Source organism: Leiobunum rupestre, chromosome 8 (genome assembly GCF_980474605.1).
Source record: "Leiobunum rupestre chromosome 8, qqLeiRupe1.1.hap1, whole genome shotgun sequence".
In the NCBI taxonomy this organism is placed as follows: domain Eukaryota; kingdom Metazoa; phylum Arthropoda; class Arachnida; order Opiliones; family Sclerosomatidae; genus Leiobunum; species Leiobunum rupestre.
The window spans coordinates 29,488,630-29,512,992 of NC_143391.1; the positions used below are offsets into that span (position 1 = coordinate 29,488,630).

General features: G+C 36.8%; 2 protein-coding genes and 1 non-coding gene across 7 annotated transcripts; all 3 read left to right on the top strand.

The window, feature by feature from the left end:
* The first annotated feature begins 163 nt into the window (after window positions 1-163).
* On the top strand, window positions 164-5,352 carry Pka-R1 (protein kinase, cAMP-dependent, regulatory subunit type 1). 4 transcript variants are annotated; one of them, XM_090156963.1, is made up of 9 exons: window positions 164-381; window positions 2,495-2,662; window positions 2,757-2,848; window positions 2,909-3,017; window positions 3,101-3,259; window positions 3,312-3,372; window positions 3,432-3,553; window positions 3,613-3,706; window positions 3,773-5,352. In XM_090156963.1, the coding sequence occupies exons 1-9, from the start codon at window positions 217-219 to the stop codon at window positions 3,943-3,945; spliced, it is 1,143 nt and encodes a 380-aa protein (XP_090013089.1). In that variant the 5' UTR covers window positions 164-216; the 3' UTR covers window positions 3,946-5,352. The 4 variants fall into 4 exon arrangements, with proteins under 4 accessions (XP_090013089.1, XP_090013090.1, XP_090013087.1 ...); XM_090156964.1 differs by having other exon boundaries at window positions 3,625-3,706; XM_090156961.1 differs by lacking the exon at window positions 164-381 and adding an exon at window positions 1,855-2,207.
* Window positions 5,353-5,759: 407 nt separating this feature from the next.
* On the top strand, window positions 5,760-22,791 carry zip (myosin heavy chain 10). 2 transcript variants are annotated; one of them, XM_090155443.1, is made up of 28 exons: window positions 5,760-6,413; window positions 8,595-8,751; window positions 12,479-12,506; window positions 12,580-12,682; window positions 13,357-13,383; window positions 13,635-13,727; window positions 13,805-13,967; window positions 14,059-14,202; window positions 14,278-14,645; window positions 14,718-14,888; window positions 15,908-16,072; window positions 16,134-16,433; window positions 16,502-16,623; window positions 16,823-16,892; window positions 16,969-17,370; window positions 17,430-17,650; window positions 17,732-17,846; window positions 17,937-18,241; window positions 18,620-19,442; window positions 19,507-19,674; window positions 19,736-20,029; window positions 20,095-20,687; window positions 20,745-20,952; window positions 21,021-21,145; window positions 21,221-21,329; window positions 21,396-21,568; window positions 21,633-21,796; window positions 21,876-22,791. In XM_090155443.1, the coding sequence occupies exons 1-27, from the start codon at window positions 6,057-6,059 to the stop codon at window positions 21,763-21,765; spliced, it is 5,937 nt and encodes a 1,978-aa protein (XP_090011569.1). In that variant the 5' UTR covers window positions 5,760-6,056; the 3' UTR covers window positions 21,766-21,796; window positions 21,876-22,791. The 2 variants fall into 2 exon arrangements, with proteins under 2 accessions (XP_090011569.1, XP_090011568.1); XM_090155442.1 differs by having other exon boundaries at window positions 21,633-22,791.
* On the top strand, window positions 16,658-16,759 carry LOC149933077 (small nucleolar RNA SNORD16). The gene has a single exon (XR_016473522.1). It is a non-coding gene; the product is annotated as a small nucleolar RNA SNORD16 (small nucleolar RNA).
* Window positions 22,792-24,363: the final 1,572 nt, after the last annotated feature.

Here is a 24,363-nt window from a genome sequence, read left to right on the forward strand (position 1 = left end):
TTCAGGAGATATACATTATATTGATTAAGTTACAATTACATTTGGTATTTTGAAGTATATTTCCAATTTTGTTTTAGAATCGTTATGTAGTTTAAATTTCAACTTTATGATTTAATCATAACTGACGACGACTGGGTTGTGAAGGGGCCTATTTCGTCAGCAATTTGCAGCGGATTACTACATTCATAGGTTAACCGTCTGTATCCGAAAGTAAACATGGCCGCCAACAGCGAAGAAGAGCAAAGCCTAAGAGAATTTGAAGCTTATGTTCAAAGGCACAACATTCAACAAACTTTGAAAGATTGTATCGTTCAATTATGCGTTAGTCGACCCGAAAATCCAATTTCATTTTTGAGGGAATACTTCCAGAAACTCGAAAGAGTGAGTAAAATTTCATTCTTTATTAAGCCTTTGTCTGTTCACTTTTTATGATGGGGTTAAAGTTGATTTATGTTATTATAATTTTTGAAAGATTATTCGATATTAATCGTTTTAAAGGTGGTATAAACAATAAATGCTTGTTTCGATGATATTAAATACGTTGCGACATAATGACGTGAATTAGAATCTGTGTGCCTTTCTTGATGTAGGTCATAGTTCATTGTTTATCAGTTTTCAGAAGTTAAGTAGCTTTGTTAATTTCCAAAGGTTTCTTAAGCATAAGAGAGGACGAGAAATATTTATTAAGGGAGCTTTAGTTTCTGCTTCAAAAAACCAAATAAAAATGCACTAAAAGTTTGTATTTTAAAAACAATTGTTTTTCGCTCATATCATGTATACTTTTCAGTGTCATGATTAACTGCGTGAATGTGAAATTAATCCATAGTATTGCATGAAATAGTTGAATAACAGACTCATCAAATTTCTAATCTGTGAACTAGCTACTTTTAACGAGTTAGATTGTGTGAATGGGTTTATAGTTGTGTACTTTCAAATATAAATAGTTTTAATTTATAATCAGTAACCCCTAACCTTAAAATTATTTAGTGGTAATGTATACACCTTAAGCACCCCCAGGAGGACCTTGAGTTAATCTACAATAGTGTGTGAAATTTCTTTTAAGTAATTTTAACTGTTAAGCTAAGAAGATAAGACCACTCAATGTCACTTTCCTTCCATTTTTGTAAGAATATTTAACTGGAAAATGTAGGTTATCAATATTTAATTAACCCTTATTGAAGAGTAAACTTTCAATATACCCTTGAACTATAATTACCATAAGGCAAACTAGGAAAAGTGCCTCGGGCCTACGAAAATTTTAGGAGACATTATGGCCTACGAACTTACGAAAAGTCGGTAAATGAGAAATTTTTGCCTAAGGCCTACGGAAAGGTTAAACGGCCCTGATAATTACTGCCGAAAACGGCAATCTTTGGCCACTGTATTTTCCCATAAATACGAAAATGAGGAACTGCGGGTTATTTTGTGTTTATTGCCGCTCCCCTTCGCCACTCTTGAAATGTCACGCGAATGCTTTGCGTATTTTTCGCTTGAGGGGAAACCCTTTTGTAAATGTGTATGAACCTATTATGGACAGGAAGAGTTTCATACGCCCGAATATCGGATTCGAACGGCTGAGTTTTTCAAAATCACCTGAAACGTATTTATAAGCTTGTGACAGGTTAATTGCAGCTTTTTTCTGTAAAGCTGTCGAGTGCTATGAATAGGGCGATATAGAGGCCGAAATATTTCACCAAATACGCGTAAGTTGATAATTTCAAAATCCTTAGTTTTATGGATTGGCGACAAATCTTCTGTAATCTATCTCACCCTTACTACATTTACTGTAAAAATTGTTATCGAGCCGAATTTTTTGACGGAATCTTTCCTTTCTTATCTTAGCTACACCTCATTAAACTGTTTTCTTTCTTCTTTCGCGACGGACAAACAGCCTAGATTAGAACATTTCCAATGAGAAATTGTTAAGTCTGAGCGTGATGTTTCCCAACAACTTCATTATATAAATCGAGGTTAAGAATAATTTTTTTATGGGAGGACGTTTGGGAAAAAAACGCGGCACCGCTTGGTCCGTAACGGAGGAGGAGGGCTCTAAAAATACGAGCGAAAACCCGGTTAATATCTTCAGAAGCGCGCCTGAAGGGGAATCGAAGAACGTCGAAAAGACGCGGTCCTCCCGTCCCGACAGTCGCAACCGCTCTCCGGACCATAAATCGGAAAACGATCAAGAGGTTTCAATGACTGACAATGTAAGCTTTATAATTCTCCGTGAAATAATTTCGCTTTAGAATTTAAGGGAGAAAAAAACAAATTCAAGGGCAGCTTAAGAAGCGTCGTTATAATAATCCTTTTTTCCGAAGTTAACTTTCCAGTTTGCGAATATTTCCTCTTGGAGGGAGGGGTGGGTGGGTGAAATCCTTGGTTGGTCGGGTACGGGCCGTGACGTCATAATTATTTTTAGACGCTCGTCAACTTTGGGGAAAAGGTATGATGTGATTTTTCATGTCACCCGCCCTTTTTCCCCCCCTCGGCGCAGGAAGCGGCGGCAAAAGCGAAACAGAAAGCAAATTCCGCCGTGACCCCGACCGACGAGAAAGAGGATGACCTCTCCCCCATGCCCAATGTTCCTGCTCAGCGTTCCAGGAGGGGGGCCGTCAGCGCTGAAACTTATTCTGAGGAGGATGCCGCCACTTACGTCAAAAAAGTAATTTTTATTTGGATAACGATTAGATTAAGAAAACTTTTTTGACAGCCTCTAATTATTATTTCACTTGTCCAAAATGGATTGGCTCATCCAGGTTGTTCCAAAAGATTACAAAACGATGGCTGCCCTCTCCAAAGCCATTGAAAAAAATGTCCTTTTTGCTCACTTAGATGAAAACGAGAAAAGGTACCGTTTTTATTTTAAGGGAAATGTTTTATTTTGATAATGATTGATTTTTATTTATAGTGATATCTTTGATGCCATGTTCCCTGTGGTACACAAAGCTAGTGAAATAATCATTCAGCAAGGGGATGAAGGAGACAATTTTTACGTTATTGATCAAGGAGAAGTACAGGTACAGTAGATAATACAGAGTATAACTCCCGCTCCTGATTGTGAATTTTCAAAATGTTAATTTGTATATTTTACTTTTTTAAGGTCTTTGTTAATGGACAATGTGTCACCACGATTAGTGAGCCCGGAAGTTTCGGGGAACTCGCTCTTATATATGGAACACCCAGAGCAGCCACAGTCAAAGCAAAATCAGATGTCAAATTATGGGCTATTGACAGAGATACGTACCGCAGAATATTAATGGTAAAGGTTTTGTATTTAATTACTGAATTTATCTAATTTATTTTCTTTGTAGGGAAGTACAATAAAAAAAAGGAAAATGTACGAAGAATTTCTTAGCAAAGTTTCAATTTTAGGTACAATGGACCGTATTTTAATGTTTCAATCTCCTTAACGTAATTGAAATAATTTACAGAAAGTTTGGATGAATGGGAACGCTTAACCGTAGCGGATGCTTTGGAGCAGGTTCATTTTTCAGATGGCAATATAATAGTAGAACAAGGACAGCCAGGTGATGATTTCTTCATCATTGAAGAGGTAACTAATATCAGTCACTCTTGAAATTAGACTTTGATTTAACCCTTTTAAAATATTAGTGTAATTCGCAGGGAGAAGCTGTTGTTCTTCAAAGACGATCTGATGACGAACCTCAAGTGGAAGTTGGAAGACTCGGACCCTCGGATTATTTTGGTATAAAATGTATTTCTGCTTTTCACGCAAGTTTATTTATCTAATTCTTTTGTTTGCTCACTTTAGGAGAAATTGCATTGCTGTTGGATCGGCCTCGCGCAGCGACGGTGGTAGCCAGGGGACCCTTGAAATGTGTAAAACTAGATAGGGCTAGATTTGAACGCGTTTTGGGTCCTTGCAGTGAAATTCTAAAACGTAACATGACCCACTATAACAGTCTCATTCAACTTTCGGTTTAGCAGTCTTTGAAAGGACGAAAGTATGAAAATTAAGGGGAAAAAGAAAAAATTATGCTCGCTCGGGGGGTTTTGAACCCTGTAAAGATTTTCATTGGCTAATATCTACCTCCCCTCAGTGAAATTGGCCCTCATTTTTTACTATCATCATTTTACGTTATTAATATTCCTGAATAAAATTGGATTTTGTTAGTAGTAGCCCTTGTGGCTGCTTTTTTAAATGTAAAAGTTCCCCATTTATTATCTAATTTCTTCCATGATATAACAAACTGAAAGTTAGGCAGAATTCTGAATTTCGGTGCCGGTTTTCAGTATAGTATGAAATTTAAATGTTTTTCAAGACATGCAAAGTTTAAAAACAATATATAAATATTTGCTTCGAAAGAAGGTAAAAACTAGATGGTGTTTCTTGGAAAAAATATAGTATCGTTTATTTTGTATTGATTGGAACGTTTATGGTTTTATTTAAAAAATTCTAAGAAAAAGTTTAAGAATTTTCCCAGAAAGCGAATATCTGGTTTAGAAAATGTTTCGGTTTTGAATTTTAAAAGTTAGAGAAATGCCATGTTAAGTTTTGCTACTGTAAAGGACATTGTGCAAAATTCAAACTCAATAGCCAGTTGCAGTAGCTTTTATGGCTGCCTAACTAATAGTTCAAATGAACGCTTTTGGGAAAACCCATTTGCAATGGCGACATCTAGTTTTAAAATCCGATATTCGCTTTAAAAAATAGTACAAGTTAATTTATAAAGGTGAAAGAGAAAAATTTGGCAATGTAAAAACATTCACGCTTATTTTTATAATTTTCGCGCCATATTGAATATAATAGTTATTCACACATTTTAAGTTAAAAGGTACGCCCTTGTTTAGTGCTGTTGTGTGTCATACACTACCTGGAGCCTTAAGTAAATTCGTTAACTTTCTAGTCCTTTTTGCCCAAACTTATTTTTCAAGAAAATACAGATTTTGCCGTTATTATAGTTTGGCAGTGACTATTAAAAGCTCCCAGGTTTCTTGAAATTTATTTGTATACAGTTAAAACCCTTTTATTGTTTAGTCACATTAATGTTAGTGGTGTTGTGTACGACTAAGTGTGTCTAGAAAGTTTACCTCGACCCCTAAATAAAAAAAAACTTCAAAATTATTTTCAAAATGTTTATATGATAAGGTATTTATTGGAATTTAGCACAAAAAATTTTAATTTATTATTAGGGAAGACCATGATTTGTACCGAAAATAGTAACTGTAGTATTGTGCAGTTAAAGAACCTTCCAAAGACGTTTTATTGTACACTTTTAAATTCACTAATTTCTCTATAACGTTTTGCTGTCGTACGTTTATTTTATGGGACAAAAAGTGTATTTAGTGCAACTGGATAAAAATAAAAAGCAAACTGTTGTATAAAAATTTTGGCTATGTCGATTCTTTAAGTCAAAATAGGCGCGTCTAAATATGGGCATTGCGCGTTTGAGTACAGATGGCGACAGAGGTCCTGCCGTCCCATTTTGTTTTCGAAAGTTTTTGGGATTTTGAAAATAATAATTAACCTTATTTTAATACAAATAGTGAATTGTTCGAGAAGGGGAACGGTACTTTGGAAATCGAACACTTCCATAGTCAGAAATGTGATTTAAAAGATCGCTTTTATTCGTTGCAATAATAATTCCTTAAATGTATTTTTAAGGAATTATTTTGAAGCTGCCCGATGAGTCACAACTTTTATTCGAAAAGCGCATTGGATATTGTCCAATCACGTGGTCCTCCTGGGTGTGGACAGTCGCGGAACTCGCGCTACAGGGCTTCGGCGCCTAGCGGCTTATTTTCAAAGCAATCGGCGTTCTCCAGCGCGAGACGTACGAGAGGAACGCGGATTTCGCTCGGCTCTCTTTCAAAACTTCATGCGAGTGTCGTGGTCAAATCTTTGGCTTCGGCCAGGTAAAGCCAACTGTTTCAGCGTAGTTTGAATCGAAATTTTTCTAAAATAAAGTGCCGCTCGAGTAATTGCGTTATTTTAAGTCGTTGGTAACGTATCGTAAAGTTTTATATTATCAGTCAAACTAGATTAGGCTTAGCAGCGTTTCCGTTCGCCGGTTGAAATACCGCCTGTTCTAAAAATGGCGGACACCACGATGTTGGACGTGCACAATGACCCGGAATTAAAGTATTTAGTCGTGGACAGAAATGTCGTGAATGACCCTGCCGCCCAGGCTGAATGGACAGCCAAGAAATTGATATGGATTCCTCACGAATCGCAAGGATTCGTGTCGGCCAGCGTCAAAGCCGATCGTGGTGATGAACTCGAAGTCGAAATTATGGAGACCGGCAAACGTTATTGCGTGCCCAAGGATGACGTGCAAAAAATGAACCCGCCTAAGTTCAATAAAGTCGAAGATATGGCAGAATTAACGTGCCTAAACGAAGCATCCGTCTTACACAACTTGAAAGATAGATATTATTCCGGCCTCATATACGTAAGTGTCATTCTTACTAAAGTTACGAGTGTCAGGCCTACAACTGTCAAAGCGTCTCAGATTTTGATACGTCCTACTCCTTACTTGTTGAACCCAACATCGAGGTCAAGGCTTTGCAGAATGTTTAACTTACTCGCATTTTGCGACCAAGACGAGTAATGATATCTGGCAAAAGGTTTCTAAACGAAGCCAAGCCCTAATCTCTGAAAGCTTTGAAGTTTGACATTACAAAAGCCACAATCTTATCTTTGGTTTAGACTGACGAAATGGGTAATGATAAGTCAATGTAGGCCTAAATTTGATTCTTTAAACATAACTGTTCTTAGAATACGAGCACTCTTGGTACTTGAAAATTGTAGCCTTATAAACCGGAACTTGGTGTTATTTCTTTAGAAATTGAAATTAGCGAAGGTCGGTAGCTAAGGCCCTGATTGTTTGGAATTTGGGGATCCCATTAAAGAATTCCACTTTTGAGCCAGGGCTTAATTCGGTTAAACTAGAAAAACATGATACTTGAAATGCCAGACAGGAATTTGAAGGATTTTGAGCGCCCCCTGCCAAAAAACGAACGTAACCCTCCCCCGTGTTAATAATGTAATTTTCAATTTCTATATAAACTATGGCAAGAATTTCTAAATTTAAAGAAAATACTAATTTTCTATCTACGGGAAATGACCCCGGTTGGCATTTTTGGCAACGGGACCGTCAATTTCACCCCTTCGCCGAAATGAAAACTGAAACATACGTTTTTTTTTAACTCCATTGTTTTCATTTCTCATTACTCTCATTTTATTTTTGAATGGCGCCGTGGCCTTCGCAATTATTCGCCTTGAGTAGCGGATAGAAAAGATCCCAAAGGACAGCTTAAAACTAATGATTTGACGGCGAAAGATCGGGCCGTAGAGATATACAACGTTTTTAATTGTCGCCCTTTATTATTACGTTCTGAGAACTGTACCATCATCTCGCCGTGTCACGATGATATGCCCTCGATGTATATTTTATTCCCCAGTTGGCATTATACAACATTTTATTATTGGGGGGAAATGCAGATCGGGGTCACGCCAGTCTATTTCGCTAGGTAGCGGGTTTGACCCCGGTGTAGGCGTTTCTCGTGGGGGGGATGAACGAGTAATTCGCATGTTTAAAAGGTAAACACGAAGAAATCTTTTCTTTCTAAGCACGCGCGATTAAAGTAGGCTTAAATCTCGTTATTAGACGCTCTCTCTCGCCGCGGTTACTTCAATCTCTGGGTATCGCGTTTACAACGCGTCGTAAAAAGTCTCGCGGGCGGACAAATTGTATTTACTTCGAGAATGATTCACCCACCAACGCGCGCGCGTTGCCAATGACTGCCTGCCTGGGGTCTCTCGTATATTCCCCAAACCTATCCGCTACCCCCAACGAAGGGTCCTCTCACTCCTAATTTTGTTAAAAATAAACGAGCGCGTCATGGATCGAATAGAAAGGGGTTCTTGCGCCGAGGACGATAAACCGGGTCCCTTGGACTAAAGGAGAGAATAACTGAGAATGGGGGGGGGGGGGGTTACGTTTATTGGCTTCCGATCTAGGTTCCTTTTGTACCACGTAAATCCCCCCCCCCCCCCCCCGATGAACGTATATAGGAAGAGTATGCCGTCATTCTTTTTACCGGCGAAGTGCGGATCGTAAATTTTCATTTGCCTTTGGAACCTGGGTGGAGGCCCCCGGCCCGTTCTTGAAAACGAGCATTTTTCCGAGGCGAGGTTTCTACAAATTGGGTTATTAGAAATCTCTCTATTTTGAAATATTCCCAGACACAAAGGTTGAAAATGAATTCCGACAATTTTCTCCGGGTGAAAGCAACCTTGTTTCTTTTTAATTAAAAAGCCCCCGAGCCACGCTTACACTTTCTTAATAAAAACACTATCTGAGAAATACCTCTTTCGTTCGACTACCCGCCTCCTGGGTTTTTTCACGTATACTTTTAAAAGCTTATCATTATCTTCACGAGTGTTTTCGTATATCGAATAGCAAATTTATTTCGTATCTGCCGGCTTTCTATTGAAATATTGTAATACGGTGATTAGATAGTTAATTTGAAGCGCCATAGAGCGAATAAGGTCAAAGATCCATTTACGCTTTTGTTTTAAACCAGTGTAAAATTCTAATTGTTTTCCATTTTATCTCTTCATCCTGTAGACTTATTCCGGCCTATTCTGCGTGGTGGTTAACCCGTATAAGAAGTTGCCAATTTACACGGAGAAAGTGATAGAATTGTACAAGGGTAAAAAACGCCACGAGGTGCCTCCTCATATCTTCGCAGTCACCGATGGAGCCTACCGAAGCATGTTGCAAGGTAAAAAAAAATCCCCATTCAATTCATTTTGTCTCTCATCCGATATCACCGTTTTGTCGTCGTTATTCTCTCTTCTTTTTGAATCCAATTAGCGGATACTTTGACCCCACACCACGCGAGAGATGTGGTATAATAAAAAAAACTAGCTGGAAATGGCGTGTATAGATATTTTACACCCATTTCGAATTCAATTCGCCAATTTCAATAATGTAAAGGTATTTTCAAATACCGCAATTAACAATAGTTTGACACGCGTTTTTATTATTCAGAGCAATTTTTTTTAAACGGATAGATGGCGGTAATGTTATTGAAACTGGCCAATTATTCAAGCACTTGTTCGATTTCCCGATTTCTTGATTCGCGTGGCATATGGGTAGTCTAAGATAAAGAGACCCGCCCGCATTTAGTCGCGTCTGTTTTCCCTTAAATAATACGGGTCTTATCTGCGCCGGGTGGTAAATAAACCCGCCCAATCCGCTCATCTTAATCCCTGGCAGAACGCGTACGTTTAATTTTTTAAGAGCCAGGCTTTTACCAGTTGCATTCTTGTTAATGGAATCCCCCTCGATCATTCGGGGTCTAGTTGCAAAATTACTCGAAGTAGCTTTTACCATCGCCCCCGCCTTTGGCTAAATGGTCGAACAACCCAGTCGAAACTGAGCAGTCCCAGGCCCTTGAACATCAATTTATTCCGCAGTTTTTTCCCATTTAGATAAGGAATTGAATGAGGAAGAACGATGGGGGGAGGGGGTAAAGAGCTGGTACGAGATTTCCCTAGGAATTCACCCACGCCGGTTGCCCCCCCCCCTTCCGGAAAATGGGTTTATTAGCCCCATTTTATTTTTCAATCTTTTATTTTTACGTAGACCTATTTTTTCCGCCCCCCCCCCGCATTATAAATCTCTTCGCTAGAAAGAAGGAACTTCCTGTTCTACGCAACGTAGTTCCGGTGGGTTTTTTCTTTGTTGAATTTCTGAAATCCTACGAGATACGCTCCGTGGTCTTCACTTTTCACCGTAGGTTTACTGAAAAATGTATATTCATCGAAAAATGACGTAAGCGTTCGCCCTCTTTTCCACGCTCCCCCCCCCCCCCTCTTCATATTTTACTCAACGACAGACAAAACGCGGCCTAATCAATCCTTATTTGATATTATTATTCTCAGCGAATATCGTTTTTCACGATTGATAGGTCAAATAATTGCTGTAATTCAATAATAGGAAATTCTTATCGTAGTTATCTGGCAATAACCGAATGAACCCTTAGCAGGCTGCAACCAGAACAAAGAAACTAGGGCCTTATAAATGTATTTTCCTATTTAGAAAGATGGAGAAAGAAAATTGTGACATCCTTTTTTTTTCTCCGCCAAAATTTCATTACGCCCACTCCGTTTCTCTCGCCGGCGCTGGTTACCAGCCGATGTTCCGGTTTCGCGCCTAAAAAATCTCCCGGGGTACAGCAACGTTTAATTTCAGAAGGTTTTTTTTAATATCCGAAAGGGGAGTGTGATAATGATGTTGCACTTGATTAAATCGTATAATAACCGGTACTACTTTGGAAACGCATCATCCCCCTTGTTTCGCGAAATGGTTCGCTTTTTTAAATAGGTCCGCTTTATTAATAAAAACGCCGATTCATTTTCACCCATTTTCGACCTGTTCGTCATTTAGTTAATTTACGGACTTCTATTGTTTAATTTGCGCGTGAAAAAGGGACATTGGTTTTCGCCAATATTTCAATTCTGCATTATTCTAGTGCTAAACGCTTGTATAGTAGAATGAATAGACCATATTTTCCGCAAAGCCTAGATGAGATTAGTGACGTGGAAGTTTAGAAATTTTCTACGCTTTCGAAGGATATCGACATCCTTACTTCCGGAAGATGATTTCTCGGTATCGCGATTCTAATTCTTTCCCCTTACTACCCTATATGGCTAAAACGAAAGCGTTTTTTTTACGAGCGGATTTGTACATGATTATTACCTACATAAAATGAAACCATTATATATTACGAAACCAATCATTTTTTTGTCTACGCAAAATGCTCCGCAAAAAAAGGAGTCTCGACTTTCCAATTGTTAGCCCGCGTCGTTCACGATGTTCATATTTGGTACTTTCGTATCTTTTTTTTATTCGCGCGTCCTGAATTTCGATTTCTTCAGAATGAAAAAACTTAACCCCCTTCCAGCGCACAATCGCGACTTTTGTGCGTTTCATTCTAGCGTTCCCCTTCCTTTCATTTGCCTACTTTTTCTTGATGTTCTTTTAAATAGATGCTACGAGTCTACGGAAAAGAATTTTATTTATTATACCCCCTAGGTTCCCAAATGGGAGGCGGTAGTCGTAATTTTTGTCAATGTGTGTATAGCGGGGGTATACCTCCTTCGTAGTTCAATATTTTAACGCCAGGATGTCCTATAAAAACAGACGCCAAGTCGTATCAGAAAGTTCCCCCGTCGTCTGATAAATGTTTTTAAGAACGAAATTTATCGCTGTTAGTGGCCATATATGGGTCTTCGCGGTTGGTTTTTTCCCGCGCTATCAGGGATGTTTATTTTAACGCCTTACTAGCCATTTTAAAATTGTTTTCGCAACTATGTATATACGGACATCCAAGTTGGTTCCAATACTCCGTTTATGGTCATATTTCGGGTTTTTGGGGTTATTAATTTAACGCTTCATTTTTGTTCTACTTTTAACAGCCCTCCCCCGAAAGGATCTTTTTAACTTTGATTGATTAATGAGCGTAGCGGCGGCCCTGTTCCCAGCCGATATTGTCTGTTAACCGTTATCCATGTACCTTTACATTGTTAGATATGACGGTGTGGCTCTTTTACGGGCTAGCCAGGCTTTTGGCGGGTCTCGTAATATTCAATTCCTCAATATTTTATCCCTCTTATCGCGGCTCAGACCGTTACCGGCGTGACTCAGCGAGGGAAACGCGAAGAGATATATACCTATATTATTCTGGGGAAAAATGTCTCAACTTAGGCCAAGGTACCTTGGTTCTTTATAAATAGCACTTGGATGAGCAACTGTGAAATAATTTTCGAGTTTATTCGTTTCAAGATCATTTGGGAGAAGACTTAAACACCGTCGACTCCCCGCGTTTTTCGCCCAGATTCCTCGAATGTTTTTTTCCTTCGCCCTCTCCCTTACCTAAAAGAAAATGTTTTTATCTCGGCCCCAGGGGTTTTTTTTCGCACAAACATTCTTGTAATGTCTCTTACCTTGGATAGGTGAAATAGTTTGACTATCTCTAGGGCTGTCTATACCTACCTAATTCTTGGTACGGAATGATATAAATTGTTCAACTTATCAGTCAAGTTAAGGGGAGTCATTTTCTCTCTTCTCCTTCCACATTTCATTCCACTCATCCCACCAGTGAATGCCACCATTTCCCAGGCATACATTCTAATTAGATGACCGCTTCTTTCCAAAAAATGCAAATTGAATGAACTCTCTCGCGTAATTGTCTCTTTCTAAAATGAGCTCAATTAGTGGTGGAGTTCAAATATTAAATAGTTAACCCAAAAATACATCAAGAAAATTTATTTCAAAAATAAACATAAGAATTCATTTAAATTAGCACAAAATAAAAAATATCTCTACATTGACTAAGGGAATTTCATATAGTATAATTATAATAAAGTACTCTACTTTTCCTAGATTTCTTATACATTAAACATTGTAGATTCCATTTCTAATTTTTAAACTTATTCTTCTAGATCGTGAGGATCAGTCCATTTTATGCACGTAAGTGTCTTAGACCTAAAAAATGTTTAAAAATAGATTTAAAAAAATAATGGTTAAAAATATTTTTATTCAGAGGAGAATCTGGTGCTGGTAAAACTGAAAACACGAAAAAAGTCATTCAATTCTTGGCTTTTGTCGCATCTTCCAAGCCAAGGGGTTCTTCCTCAATCCATTCGGTTAGTTTTATTTTGACATCATTTTTCAGTGCGTTTTTGTTATGAGCTTAACGTGTAAGTAGGATTTTCTTATAAAGGAAAGGATTTGGTATTTCAAAAGTAAATTTTAAGTGATAAATTACTGCCAGTCCAACTCATTGTTGTTATTTTATATTATTGTGGCTACCTCTAAGTTTACTTTTTCAATGTGAATTTTTTTTTAAAAATACATTTAATTTTATTGCTGCTTAAAAAATTACAAAGGAGTTGAATGAAATTCACGAAGAGAAAAAGTATTTTAAGGTTTGAAATATTTGTCTGACAATTGCCATATTTGGTTTTTAGTAGAAATTTAAGTGTTTTTATATTGGCACAGTTGGGGTTATTTCACGCATGGTCTTTTATAATGTGTATTAGGTATTTAATGTTTTTCTCTTTAAATCTTGACTAGTGATTAGTATAAGCTTATATTCTGACAGAGTACGATTTTTACTATTTTTTTGACAACGTCATTCTTAGTTTGGTTTTATTCCTTAGATGATTTAAAAATCCTGCTCTGTTATTTTAATGTTTTTAGTAATCTTTGTGTATTAAAAATGGGCATGAACTTTGTCTATTTTTTGCATGATATTTATACGCACGACTTTCCATCTTTCGCTTCTGTCTTATGATTTCACTCTGATCTCGCAACACAGTATCATCCACCGCCTGTGAATATTATTGTAAGTATATGTCGTATGTATAATTTTTTTAGATAATTTTTTTTTCTATGCTGGAGTGCAAGACAGAGAAAAATATTTCTTCCCACTGTTCAAATCTCTTGCTGTCCTTAACTCCAGTATAGTTGACAAGGACACTTATTGTTGTGATGAGCATGTTACAACATCTTTTACCTCTCTTGGTTGTGTAGAAGTATTTCTTAGAACTGATTATCTCTTACGACATAAACTGACTATTTCTTTCTGTCTTTAAGGGAGAGTTAGAGCAGCAACTACTTCAAGCAAATCCAATTTTAGAAGCCTTTGGTAATGCCAAAACTGTCAAAAATGACAACTCTTCCAGATTTGTAAGCGCTCGAAAATGGTTTCTTCTTTAAAACCGATGTAGTTTTGGTATAATTTTGGTTTTAACTTTACTTTTCAGGGAAAATTTATCAGAATTAATTTTGACGCTTCTGGCTTTATTGCTGGCGCAAACATTGAGACTTACCTTTTGGAAAAATCCCGAGCCATTAGGCAAGCCAAAGATGAAAGGAGTTTCCACGTATTTTATCAACTTTTGGCTGGTGCTTCTCCAGAGTACAGGAGTGAGATATTTTGTTTTTCTTATGCGCGATTTGTTTTTCTTGTGTGCACTTAAGTTTAATAACCTTTTTGTTTTTTTTTTTTTTTTTTCAGAGGAATTTCTTTTGGAAGAGGCTAAACATTACACATTCCTAACTTGTGGTAGTGTTCCTGTGACTGGGGTAGATGATTCTGTTGAGTTCAAAAGCACTATTCAAGCCATGCATATTATGGGACTTAATCCTGATGACCTTAGTGGTAAGTTCTCTTAGCCAACATAATCAAATAAACCTTATTTTGGGAACTATTAATTAAAAAATAACTATCTTACAGCCATTTTCCGTATTGTTTCTGCTGTACTCTTGTTTGGTAATATGCAATTTAAACAAGAGCGCAACACGGATCAGGCTACCTTACCTGACAATACAGTGGCTCAGAAGATCAGTCATCTTCTTGGTCTCAATGTGACTGAAATGACCAAAGCCTTTTTAAGACCCAGGTTAAAAGTAGGCCGCGATTATGTGACGAAAGCTCAAACCAAGGAACAAGTTGAATTTGCCGTGGAAGCCATTTCCAAAGCATGTTATGAGAGAATGTTCAAGTGGCTAGTTAACCGAATTAATCGATCGTTGGATAGGACTAAAAGACAGGGGGCCTCCTTCATCGGTATTCTTGATATTGCTGGCTTCGAAATCTTTGATGTAAGTATGCAAATTCCCAAATAATCGAAACTTTAAATGCATTTCGCTTTAACACACCATCAATATTTTCAGTTGAATTCTTTCGAACAATTGTGCATCAATTATACCAACGAAAAACTCCAACAACTTTTCAACCATACCATGTTCATTTTGGAGCAAGAGGAATATCAAAGAGAAGGCATTGAGTGGAAGTTCATAGATTTTGGATTGGATCTTCAACCAACGATAGACTTAATTGAAAAGGTATATATGTTTCTAAATTATTTAGGACTTGTGTTGTTTTTAGTAAATAGTTTGTTTTGATAAGTTTGATTTTCGTGACCAACCAATAATTAAGAAAGTGCTGAGGGCCCTTTGATTTATTAATCTGTCAAAAGCTTTAAATTTATTTACTAAAAAATCAATTTGAATGAAAGTGCCTTATAGTTTTTGCTGCTGGTGCCATTTATTTTTTACCAGGCTTGGCTTCAGGTGACGCTTGGCATCAATCATATTTTTTTCTTGTTGGCCGTTTTGTGTGGGTGTAGTCAGGAATTTCTTGGCACCCAACTCCTCCCCCTCCCTGGAAACACTTTGAACAGTGATATTCTACTTTTAGACATCTCCCCTTTCCCACTTCACTTTATTCCTTTTTTCCCTTGACTGGTGAAAATGTTTTACTTAGGCAGTTGCTTTCCTTCTTCCGAAATCTAACAAGAGGGAGGGTGGCGTGCTCCCTTTAGTTTATGCCCCCATCCATACTTGAGATCTGTGGAGAAATCGTTGCTTCAAATTTCATTATGTTTGAATGGTGTTCACTGTTTTTTGAAAAGCAACAGTGAAAAGCCTGTGGAGTTTGTTTAACATTACACAATGTCTTAGGGTTTTAAAAAAGTATTTGGAGCAATTATAAAATCTTGAGATTTACTTTTCTTGGCAATGTGTTACGGCTGCTTTTTAAGAAAAATCAATTACCCAAATAACTGAAGAGGGGCTTATGCTAATTTGGGTTATGACTTTTGATAAGGGTAGACTTAAAAAATTTCACTTTATTTTTTATAGTGAATTATAATTGCTATAGTCATTGTATTTTATTTGGGATGCTCATATGATGATGTAATTTGCGCCTGAGTTATATTTTTGGTGATGGTAGCCTGCCATCTTTAAAGCCACAATTATAACATGGTGACAACCGTGTGCCTGATGCATTCTAAAATTTGTCAAAATGCTCAGGAGTTTTTTGCGTTGAAGAGACTTTATTTATTCTAAATAATGTATTTCAGCCCATGGGTATTTTAGCACTGCTTGATGAAGAGTGTTGGTTCCCAAAAGCGAATGATAAAACCTTCGTGGACAAACTAGTCAATGCGCACAGTATGCATCCAAAGTTTATAAAAAGTGACTTTAGAGGCACTTGTGATTTCAGCATTATCCATTATGCTGGAAAGGTAATTTCAACAATCGGTTCTCCAAAAACATGGTGTTCTATAATGTTATGTTTCTCTTTAGGTTGACTATTTGGCCAATCAATGGCTGATGAAAAACATGGATCCACTGAATGAGAATGTAGTGTCCTTATTGCAAATGTCACAGGACCCCTTTATTATGCACATCTGGAAAGATGCCGCTGAAATTGTAGGAATGGGTGCTGCCACAATGGGTGATACTCAATTTGGTGCTCGTACCAAAAAGGGAATGTTCCGAACTGTTAGTCAGCTTTACAAAGATCAACTTGCAAAGCTAATGGTTACTCTTAGAAACACCAACCCAAATTTTGTCAGGTGTATAATTCCTAATCATGAAAAAAGGGTAAGATTTTTTTGTTAATTAAATTTTTGGTTTTAATTTACTTTCAATAGCGTTCCTGTTCATTTTAGGCAGGTAAAATTGAAGCTACTTTAGTGTTAGATCAATTAAGATGTAATGGTGTGCTAGAAGGTATCAGAATTTGTCGTCAAGGCTTTCCTAACAGGATTCCATTCCAAGAGTTCCGCCAAAGGTATTTAATCAGAAATATATTTTCCCCTTTAATTTGATATGATGACGTAATTTGCGCCTGACTTATTCCCTTGGTGATGGTTGCCTACCATCTTAAAGCCGTGGAATAAGTTTGTTGATATTTGTGCAACTGATCTTTACTTATACGTAATATCTTCCAAAGTACTGCAGACAAATGTTAAGGAATGTTTTATTTTTAGATACGAACTCCTTACACCAAACGCTATTCCAAAGGGCTTTATGGATGGTAAACTTGCCTGTGAAAAAATGGTAAATTACTGTTTAGTGTCTTAAAAATGTTCGGATTCAACAATTTTCAGATATTCTATAAAAATTTACTTCGCAGATTATTGCGTTGGATCTTGATCCAAATTTGTACAGGGTGGGACAAAGTAAAATTTTCTTCAGAGCTGGTGTCTTGGCCCATCTAGAAGAAGAAAGAGATATGAAAATTTCGGACTTAATTATTCAATTCCAAGCCTGCTGTCGGGGGCTTTTGGCGAGGAGGAACTACACCAAGAGATTGCAACAATTAAATGCTATTCGTATTTTGCAACGAAATTGCGCTGCATATTTGAAACTTCGCAATTGGTCTTGGTGGAGATTGTACACCAAAGTCAAACCTTTGTTGCAAGTTACTAAGCAGGAAGAAAAGTTAAATGCCAAAGAAGATGAGCTTAGAAATGTTAAGGAAAAATTAGATAAGGCCGAACAAAGTATGGTTGATGTGGAAAAGAAATTGCAACAGGTAAAGTTGTTAATTTTTCTGCTCTGAAGAAAGTTTCTGAAACCAAGATTCTCGCATAGATATCTGAAGAGAAGACTATGTTGGCTGAGCAACTTCAAGCTGAAACTGAACTTTGTGCGGAAGCTGAAGAGTCTAGAATGAGATTATCTGCAAGAAAACAAGAACTAGAAGAAATTCTTCACGATTTAGAGGCTCGAATTGAAGAGGAGGAAGAGAGAAATCAAACTCTTTTAGCTGAAAAAAAGAAACTTCAGCTCAATATTCAAGACTTAGAAGAACAGTAAGCATTCTCGATCATAATTTAAGCTGGTTTACGAAAGTACTGTTAATAGATGAAAAAATAATTCTATAATTTTCTTAGGCTAGAAGAAGAAGAGGCTGCAAGGCAGAAACTTCAACTTGAAAAAGTATCTTTAGATGCGAAAATGAAGAAACTGGAAGAAGATCTAGCTCTTGTTGATGACTCCAACTCCAAGGTTTGTTATATTTACTAACTTCCGCTAGTTAGGTTCAACTTGGTTCTCTCTACTACAATAACCTATATTATTTTTCTGTTGATTTTTTAGGCTCAGAAAGAAAAGAAAATACTAGAGGAGAAATTAAACGAGCTGTCTCAAGCATTAGCGGAAGAGGAAGAGAAATCAAAACACTTAGCTAAGCTGAAAGCTAAAAATGATGCCTCCTTAGTAGATCTAGACGAACGTCTCCGCCGAGAAACGCAATTAAGGCAAGAGTCTGAGAGGTTCAAGCGCAAGATGGAGACTGAGCTTGGTGATCTCAAAGAGCAGATCAATGAGAAGAGAATGCAAGTGGAAGAACTCCAACTCCAGTTTGGCAAAAAAGAGGAAGAATTGGCTCAGGTTCTCATGAAGTAAGTGAAAAAAACTTGCTGATACAGGATGGGGTATAAAACTATTAATAGCACGAAGGGAGGCACCATCTATCTGGAGACATCTAATTACTGGTAGGGACACTAGAATGAGAAACGTGATAATTTCCTAGTTTAGTGGTGCATTCTTTTCCGAGGGAACCTTCTCTCAGTCTGGTCTTTGATTTCTGGCTAGGACAGTTGTGCGCTGATTCTATATTTCAATAATTTATTGTAAACTAAGCTATACCTAATGAAAATGGCTAAAAGATCATTTCTCAATTGGATATATGGTAGTTCAAGGTAGTTTTACTGGGCCTTTTTTTTTCTTTTGGACTGTTTCAATGCCTTTTTAGGAATTTATTAAACAATTTATTATAGGTGTGATGAGGAATCTGCTGCTAAAGCTGCAGCCCAAAAAGTGCTGCGTGAAATGGAAAATCAGTTAGCGGAAGTTCAAGAAGATTTAGAGTCTGAAAAAGCAGCTCGTGCTAAGGCTGAGAAGCAAAAACGTGACTTAAATGAAGAGCTGGAGGCTCTGAAAAATGAACTTTTAGATTCCTTGGACACTACGGCCACCCAACAAGAACTGCGTACCAAGAGAGAACAAGAGTTAGCATTGCTTAAAAAGAATCTGGAAGAGGATTCTACAGTTCATGATATGCAAATATCTGAAATGAGAGCCAAGCATAATCAGGGAATAGAAGACCTCAATGAACAGATTGATTCTCTTAAGAAAGCGAAAAGTTCTTTGGAAAAAGTAAAGGGTAACTTGGAAGTGGAAAATAGTGAAATGGACAAAGAAATCAAAACGCTGCAATCGGCCCGACAAGAGAGTGAGAGAAAACGTAAACAACAAGAATCTTTAGTACAAGAACTTCACATGAAATTGGCTGAGATGGAAAGGAGTAGAGCAGATACAGCTGAAAGAGGACAGAAACTGCAAAATGAGCTTGAAGCTGTCACTGCTCAGCTAGAAGAACTTGAATCCAAAGCTAGCCACGCGATAAAAAGCACCGGTGCCCTGGAAGCTCAATTAGCTGAAACTCAAGAAATGCTTCATGAGGAAACTAAACAGAAACTAGCTCTTAGCACGAAACTAAGACAACTAGAATCTGATAAAGCTACATTACAAGAACAACTTGAGGAGGAGGAGGAAGCCAAAAAGCAAATGGAGAAACAAATGTTGCAATTCCAACTTATGGTAATTATTTTAACCTAGAGTATTAGTAGATTAGTATTTGATAAATTTTCTCTTCTTATCTTAGGCTCAAGAGCAAAAACGAAAAGCTGATGAAGAAGCTGAATTGGTTGCGTCTCTAGAGGAACAACGTAAAAAGCAAGCTAAAGATATGGAAACTCTTCTCAGACAGCTTGAAGAAATTCAAGCAATTAATGATAAGCTTGAAAAGTCCAAGAAAAAGTTACAATCGGAGGTAAACATGGCCATTATTTTCAAGTTGTTACTGGTGGTAATTTTTCATCTCTAAATTGAAGGTTGAAGACTTGAATGTAGAACTCGAAAGTCAAAGATCAAAAGTATCGGAATTGGAGAAGAAGCAAAGGAAATTTGATCAACTTTTAGCAGAAGAAAAGGCTGTGTCTGAAAGATATGGTCAAGAAAGAGACATTGCTGAGCGAGAGGCTAGAGAAAAAGAAACCAAAATTTTGTCCTTAACTCGCGCTTTGGATGATAGGCAAGACGTAATGGAAGAGCTTGAGAGATCACGTAAGCAACTTCAAATGGAGTTAGATGAGCTAGTCAATAATCAAGGCACTGCGGATAAAAATGTGAGTTGTAATATTTATTCTACTTTTGAGACTCTCTACTTCATATTTTCCTTCTGTATCTTAAGGTCCACGAACTTGAAAAAGCGAAGAGAGTATTAGAAAATCAGTTGATGGAACAAAAAACCCAAATAGAAGAATTAGAAGATGAACTTCAGCTGACAGAAGATGCCAAGTTACGTCTTGAAGTCAACATGCAAGCGATGAAAGCCCAATTTGAGAGGGACCTTATTGCCAAGGATGAACAATCTGAAGAAAAGAGAAGAATGCTTGTTAAGCAAGTTCGTGACTTGGAAGCAGAATTGGAAGATGAAAGGAAGCAAAGAACTGCTGCAGTAAACACAAGGAAAAAGTTAGAAAGTGACTATAATGACTTGGAGGCGCAATTGGAAATGGCCAACAAAGTGAAGGAAGACTCGATAAGACAGCTGAAAAAACTGCAGGCCCAAATAAAAGACTACCAAAGGGATGCGGAAGAAGCCAGATCTGCCAGAGATGAATTGGCAATACAGACTAAGGATGCTGAGAAAAAATTAAAAATGATGGAAGCTGATATTATACAAATTCAAGAAGATTTAGTAAGCTCAGAGCGAGGTAGGAGAGCCGCTGAAGCTGAAAGAGATGACCTTCAAGATGAAATCAGTAATAACGCATCTAAGGGGTATGAAAATTAATCTTTTTAAGGTTATTTTGGCTTTTATTAATATTATTTTTACAGCTCTCTATTACTGGATGACAAACGTCGATTAGAGGCCCGAATTCAGCAATTAGAAGAAGATCTCGAAGAGGAACAAAGCAGTGGTGAAATATTAGTTGATAAATTGAGGAAAACTCAAACCTTGGTGGAGCAGTTAACTGCTGAATTAGGCGCTGAAAGATCCAGCTATCAAAAGTCTGAAAATATTAGGAGTCAGCTGGAAAGACAGGTAATTTTCCATTTTATTTATTTTAGGTTATCCATTGAAGTTTATTAATTAAACAAACTTATTAACAGAACAAGGAAATGCGAGCCAAGTTACAGGAATTAGAATCTACACAACGTGCCAAATCTAAAACCACAATTGCTGGCCTAGAGACCAAAGTTTCGCAGCTGGAAGAACAGCTTGATGAAGAAGTCAAGTAAGCAAGATGATAGATATTATTTTAAGATTAGGAAGATTACATTCAATTTATAATTTATTAATTTTATTACAGAGAGAGACAAGCTCTGGGTAAAGGGAACCGTAAATTGGAGAAAAGACTTAAAGAAGTTCTCATGCAGTTGGACGATGAGAGGAGACATGCGGATCAATACAAAGAACAGGTAAGTTTGAAAATCTAAATATTCCTAGAAAGCTGTGGTGTTCAATACACACTTTTGGTTGAGCAGGTGGAAAAGGTAAATGGACGGGTGAAAACTCTCAAAGGACAATTGGATGAGGCTGAAGAAGACTGTTCCAAAGAAAGGGCTCAGAGGCGAAAGGCTCAAAGAGAACTTGAAGAAATGATTGAATCAAACGAAGCCATGGCCAGAGAACTCTCTAATCTTAAAAATAAACTTAGGTTTGTAAACATTTTATCTGTTAAATGTGTGAACTTATTATTCAAATTATAATTTATTTTTCAGGAGAGGCAATGTCACTCCAACCTCAAGATACTTAGGAACTAAAAGAGGCTCATTTTCTTCTGGCGGTGGTGATGATAATAGTGCGGTGCTATTGGAAGATGAAATGCTTTCCAACGAGGATAGTTCAGTGTAAAATATAACTATTTGGGTCTAGAAATATAGTGGTAAGATTTTTAAAGACTGCTAATTAAATTTAAGCGAAGGAAAAAATCCTTTTCAAAATCATTTTATTAAATCAAATAGCGGAAACTGAATTGGCTTAAACATATATACGTAACTTCAAAGGTTTTTGTACATTCCGCCTTTTGACGACTTAACTAAATTGGCTAAACAAAGTAGTTTTAAAGCCCTCGTCACCCCCTCACACCCGTCATGTTGAAAGTTAACTAAAGTGAAGAAAAATTAAAAGAAAATGTGGAATTAACTTTGATAAAAATGCATTCCTCCGCTTCATTTAAACAGAATATATTTTCGTCTTAAAAAAGGGTAAAAAAAAGAGAGATGCTCTTTTTGTAAATTATATAGTTGCTTTATTAATTTTTTTAATTTTATTAAGATATTTTGTATTTTTTTCTGGGCTTGTTCTCCACTTAACCTTTTTATTGAAAGAAAATGGTAGTATTATTTTTCTTAGCTTGTTTAAAGGTACGAGGCAATTAACTTTAGAGTTTTAATTAAAATTAGAAGGTGCTAATCTCAGTTTTAAGATTTTTTGGTTGAACTTGATCCTAATACAATGGCGTTTGTGCCTTTAATTTCTTGGTATAAACTTGTTTATGGTGATAAAATTTTTAATGTTTGATGGATAGAAGCGTTTTTATGCTAAACTTGCATTGCCTCTGTTATTTTTTTAAAATTAGTGAAATACAAAAAAAAAATAGTTTTGAGATGGGAGAACCCTGTTTTTCAAAGCGCAAAGCTGCCTTCTTTAGCAAAGATAAAACGGACAATTATTTTTGTAAAAGAAGAGAAAAAGATTGTAACTGATTAACGTTATTTAAAGTTTTTGTCAGTTAAAATTAGTAACTTGTAAAAAATGAATATATTATACTTGAAAAGTAATTTTTTTCAGCATTTATATTATAATTGAATACACCCTTTAAGTGGCTTCCATGTAATGTAACATGTCCAGAAAATAAAAATCCAATTTGTATTGTTACAGCGATATTTTATTAGAATTTTCCGGGACTAGGACAATCCCTTGTTAACCCTTTTCGGAGTTTCACCTGAGTACACCGCTAAAGCCTACATCTAAAATTTACAGTCCGTGCCTACATCTCCCATTAGGCGAAAACTATTCGCTAGTTTTGGAGTAATTTTTTAGGAAATAGTGATCAACTTCAAAATACAGGGGTACGTTCAGCAGCGCTCATCGGACTCGCCGATTAGTAATCGCTGACATTGGTTTCCTACTGTACGCTTTTTCGCGTTTCCGGTTTTGACGTCACGATAGTCATCGGTTACTCGGGTGGTACTCATAAGTCCAACTTTTCATAAGACCAGCTGTTCATAACACCAACTACTCATATCGCCAACGACCATAACGCCAACGGCCCTTAACACCAACTGCTGGTGTAATGAACAATTGGTGTTATGGGCCGTTGGCGTTATGGGATGCTCATAACGCCTACTCGATTTCGAGATACAGCGGCAGTTGGCGTTGTGGTCTGCTCATAACGCCAACTTGATTTCGAGATACAGCGGCAGTTGGCGTTGTGGTCTGCTCATAAAGCCAACTCGATTTCGAGATACAGCGGCAGTTGGCGTTGTGGTCTGCTCATAATGCCAACTGATAAAACATCTACAATGCGTCTACTGTAGAGTTAAAACTCCTACTCAAACCACAAATTTTCGGGTGGTAACGACAAGTCACCTGAGAGCAATAACCACGTAATTTTTGTCGGGCATTTTGAGAAAAACGTATTAAAACATTATTTATCTCGAGTCCCTATTATAAAATTCTAGCTTCCCCCCTTTTCTTAGCATACCCATACTTAAATACTCTGTGGTTATTGTTTTATGCCTTCATTTAAAATGGTCTAATATGGATAGATAAGCAAATCCATTTTTAATTACTTTACATTTGCATTCATTAGCGACTTTGAAATAGTTTAAACTTAGTTAATCATCTAGATTTTATTGCTCAAGTAATTCAGATAGAAAATTATGAAAACATAATTATCCAGGATTTAAAACATTATTTGAAAAATAATATTTTTCCGATAAAATAACCGAAAAATGAATTCAAAATTTAAGGGCGATAATATTAACCGCAAAATATCAGCTTTAATCGAAAAATAGATTATTCTAATAACACTTAATTTTACATTAATTGAACTAAAATTATTTTTGAATAATTATTTAATTTATTTATCATATTTATGAATAACTATGAATAATTTATTATTCATAGTTATTAATCATAATCTCTTTTTTCGTTCGAAAGTCAACTATCATGAAAACGGCCAAATCCGAGTTTTCTCGAAGGTTTCCCGCGTTTTTCCTTCGCTCATGAAAACGTAGACTATGGAAGTCATTAGACTCATTACAAATGCTACGATAGTAAAGTAAAAAGGTTTCCCGCGTTTTTCCTTCGCTCATGAAAACGTAGACTATGGAAGTCATTAGACTCATTACAAATGCTACGATAGTAAAGTAAAAAGGTTTCCCGCGTTTTTCCTTCGCTCTTGAAAACGTAGACTATGGAAGTCATTAGACTCATTACAAATGC

Excerpts from the sequence above, each read along its gene's own strand:
- zip (XM_090155442.1), top strand. The coding sequence starts at position 6,057 with ATGGCGGACACCACGATGTTGGACGTGCACAATGACCCGGAATTAAAG. Across the intron at positions 14,646-14,717 it reads CTGGCTTCGAAATCTTTGAT|TTGAATTCTTTCGAACAATT; the intron begins GTAAGTATGCAA and ends CAATATTTTCAG. Across the intron at positions 14,889-15,907 it reads CGATAGACTTAATTGAAAAG|CCCATGGGTATTTTAGCACT; the intron begins GTATATATGTTT and ends AATGTATTTCAG.
- Pka-R1 (XM_090156961.1), top strand. The coding sequence starts at position 1,989 with ATGGGAGGACGTTTGGGAAAAAAACGCGGCACCGCTTGGTCCGTAACG. Across the intron at positions 2,208-2,494 it reads AGGTTTCAATGACTGACAAT|GAAGCGGCGGCAAAAGCGAA; the intron begins GTAAGCTTTATA and ends CCCTCGGCGCAG. Across the intron at positions 3,260-3,311 it reads CGTACCGCAGAATATTAATG|GGAAGTACAATAAAAAAAAG; the intron begins GTAAAGGTTTTG and ends TTTTCTTTGTAG.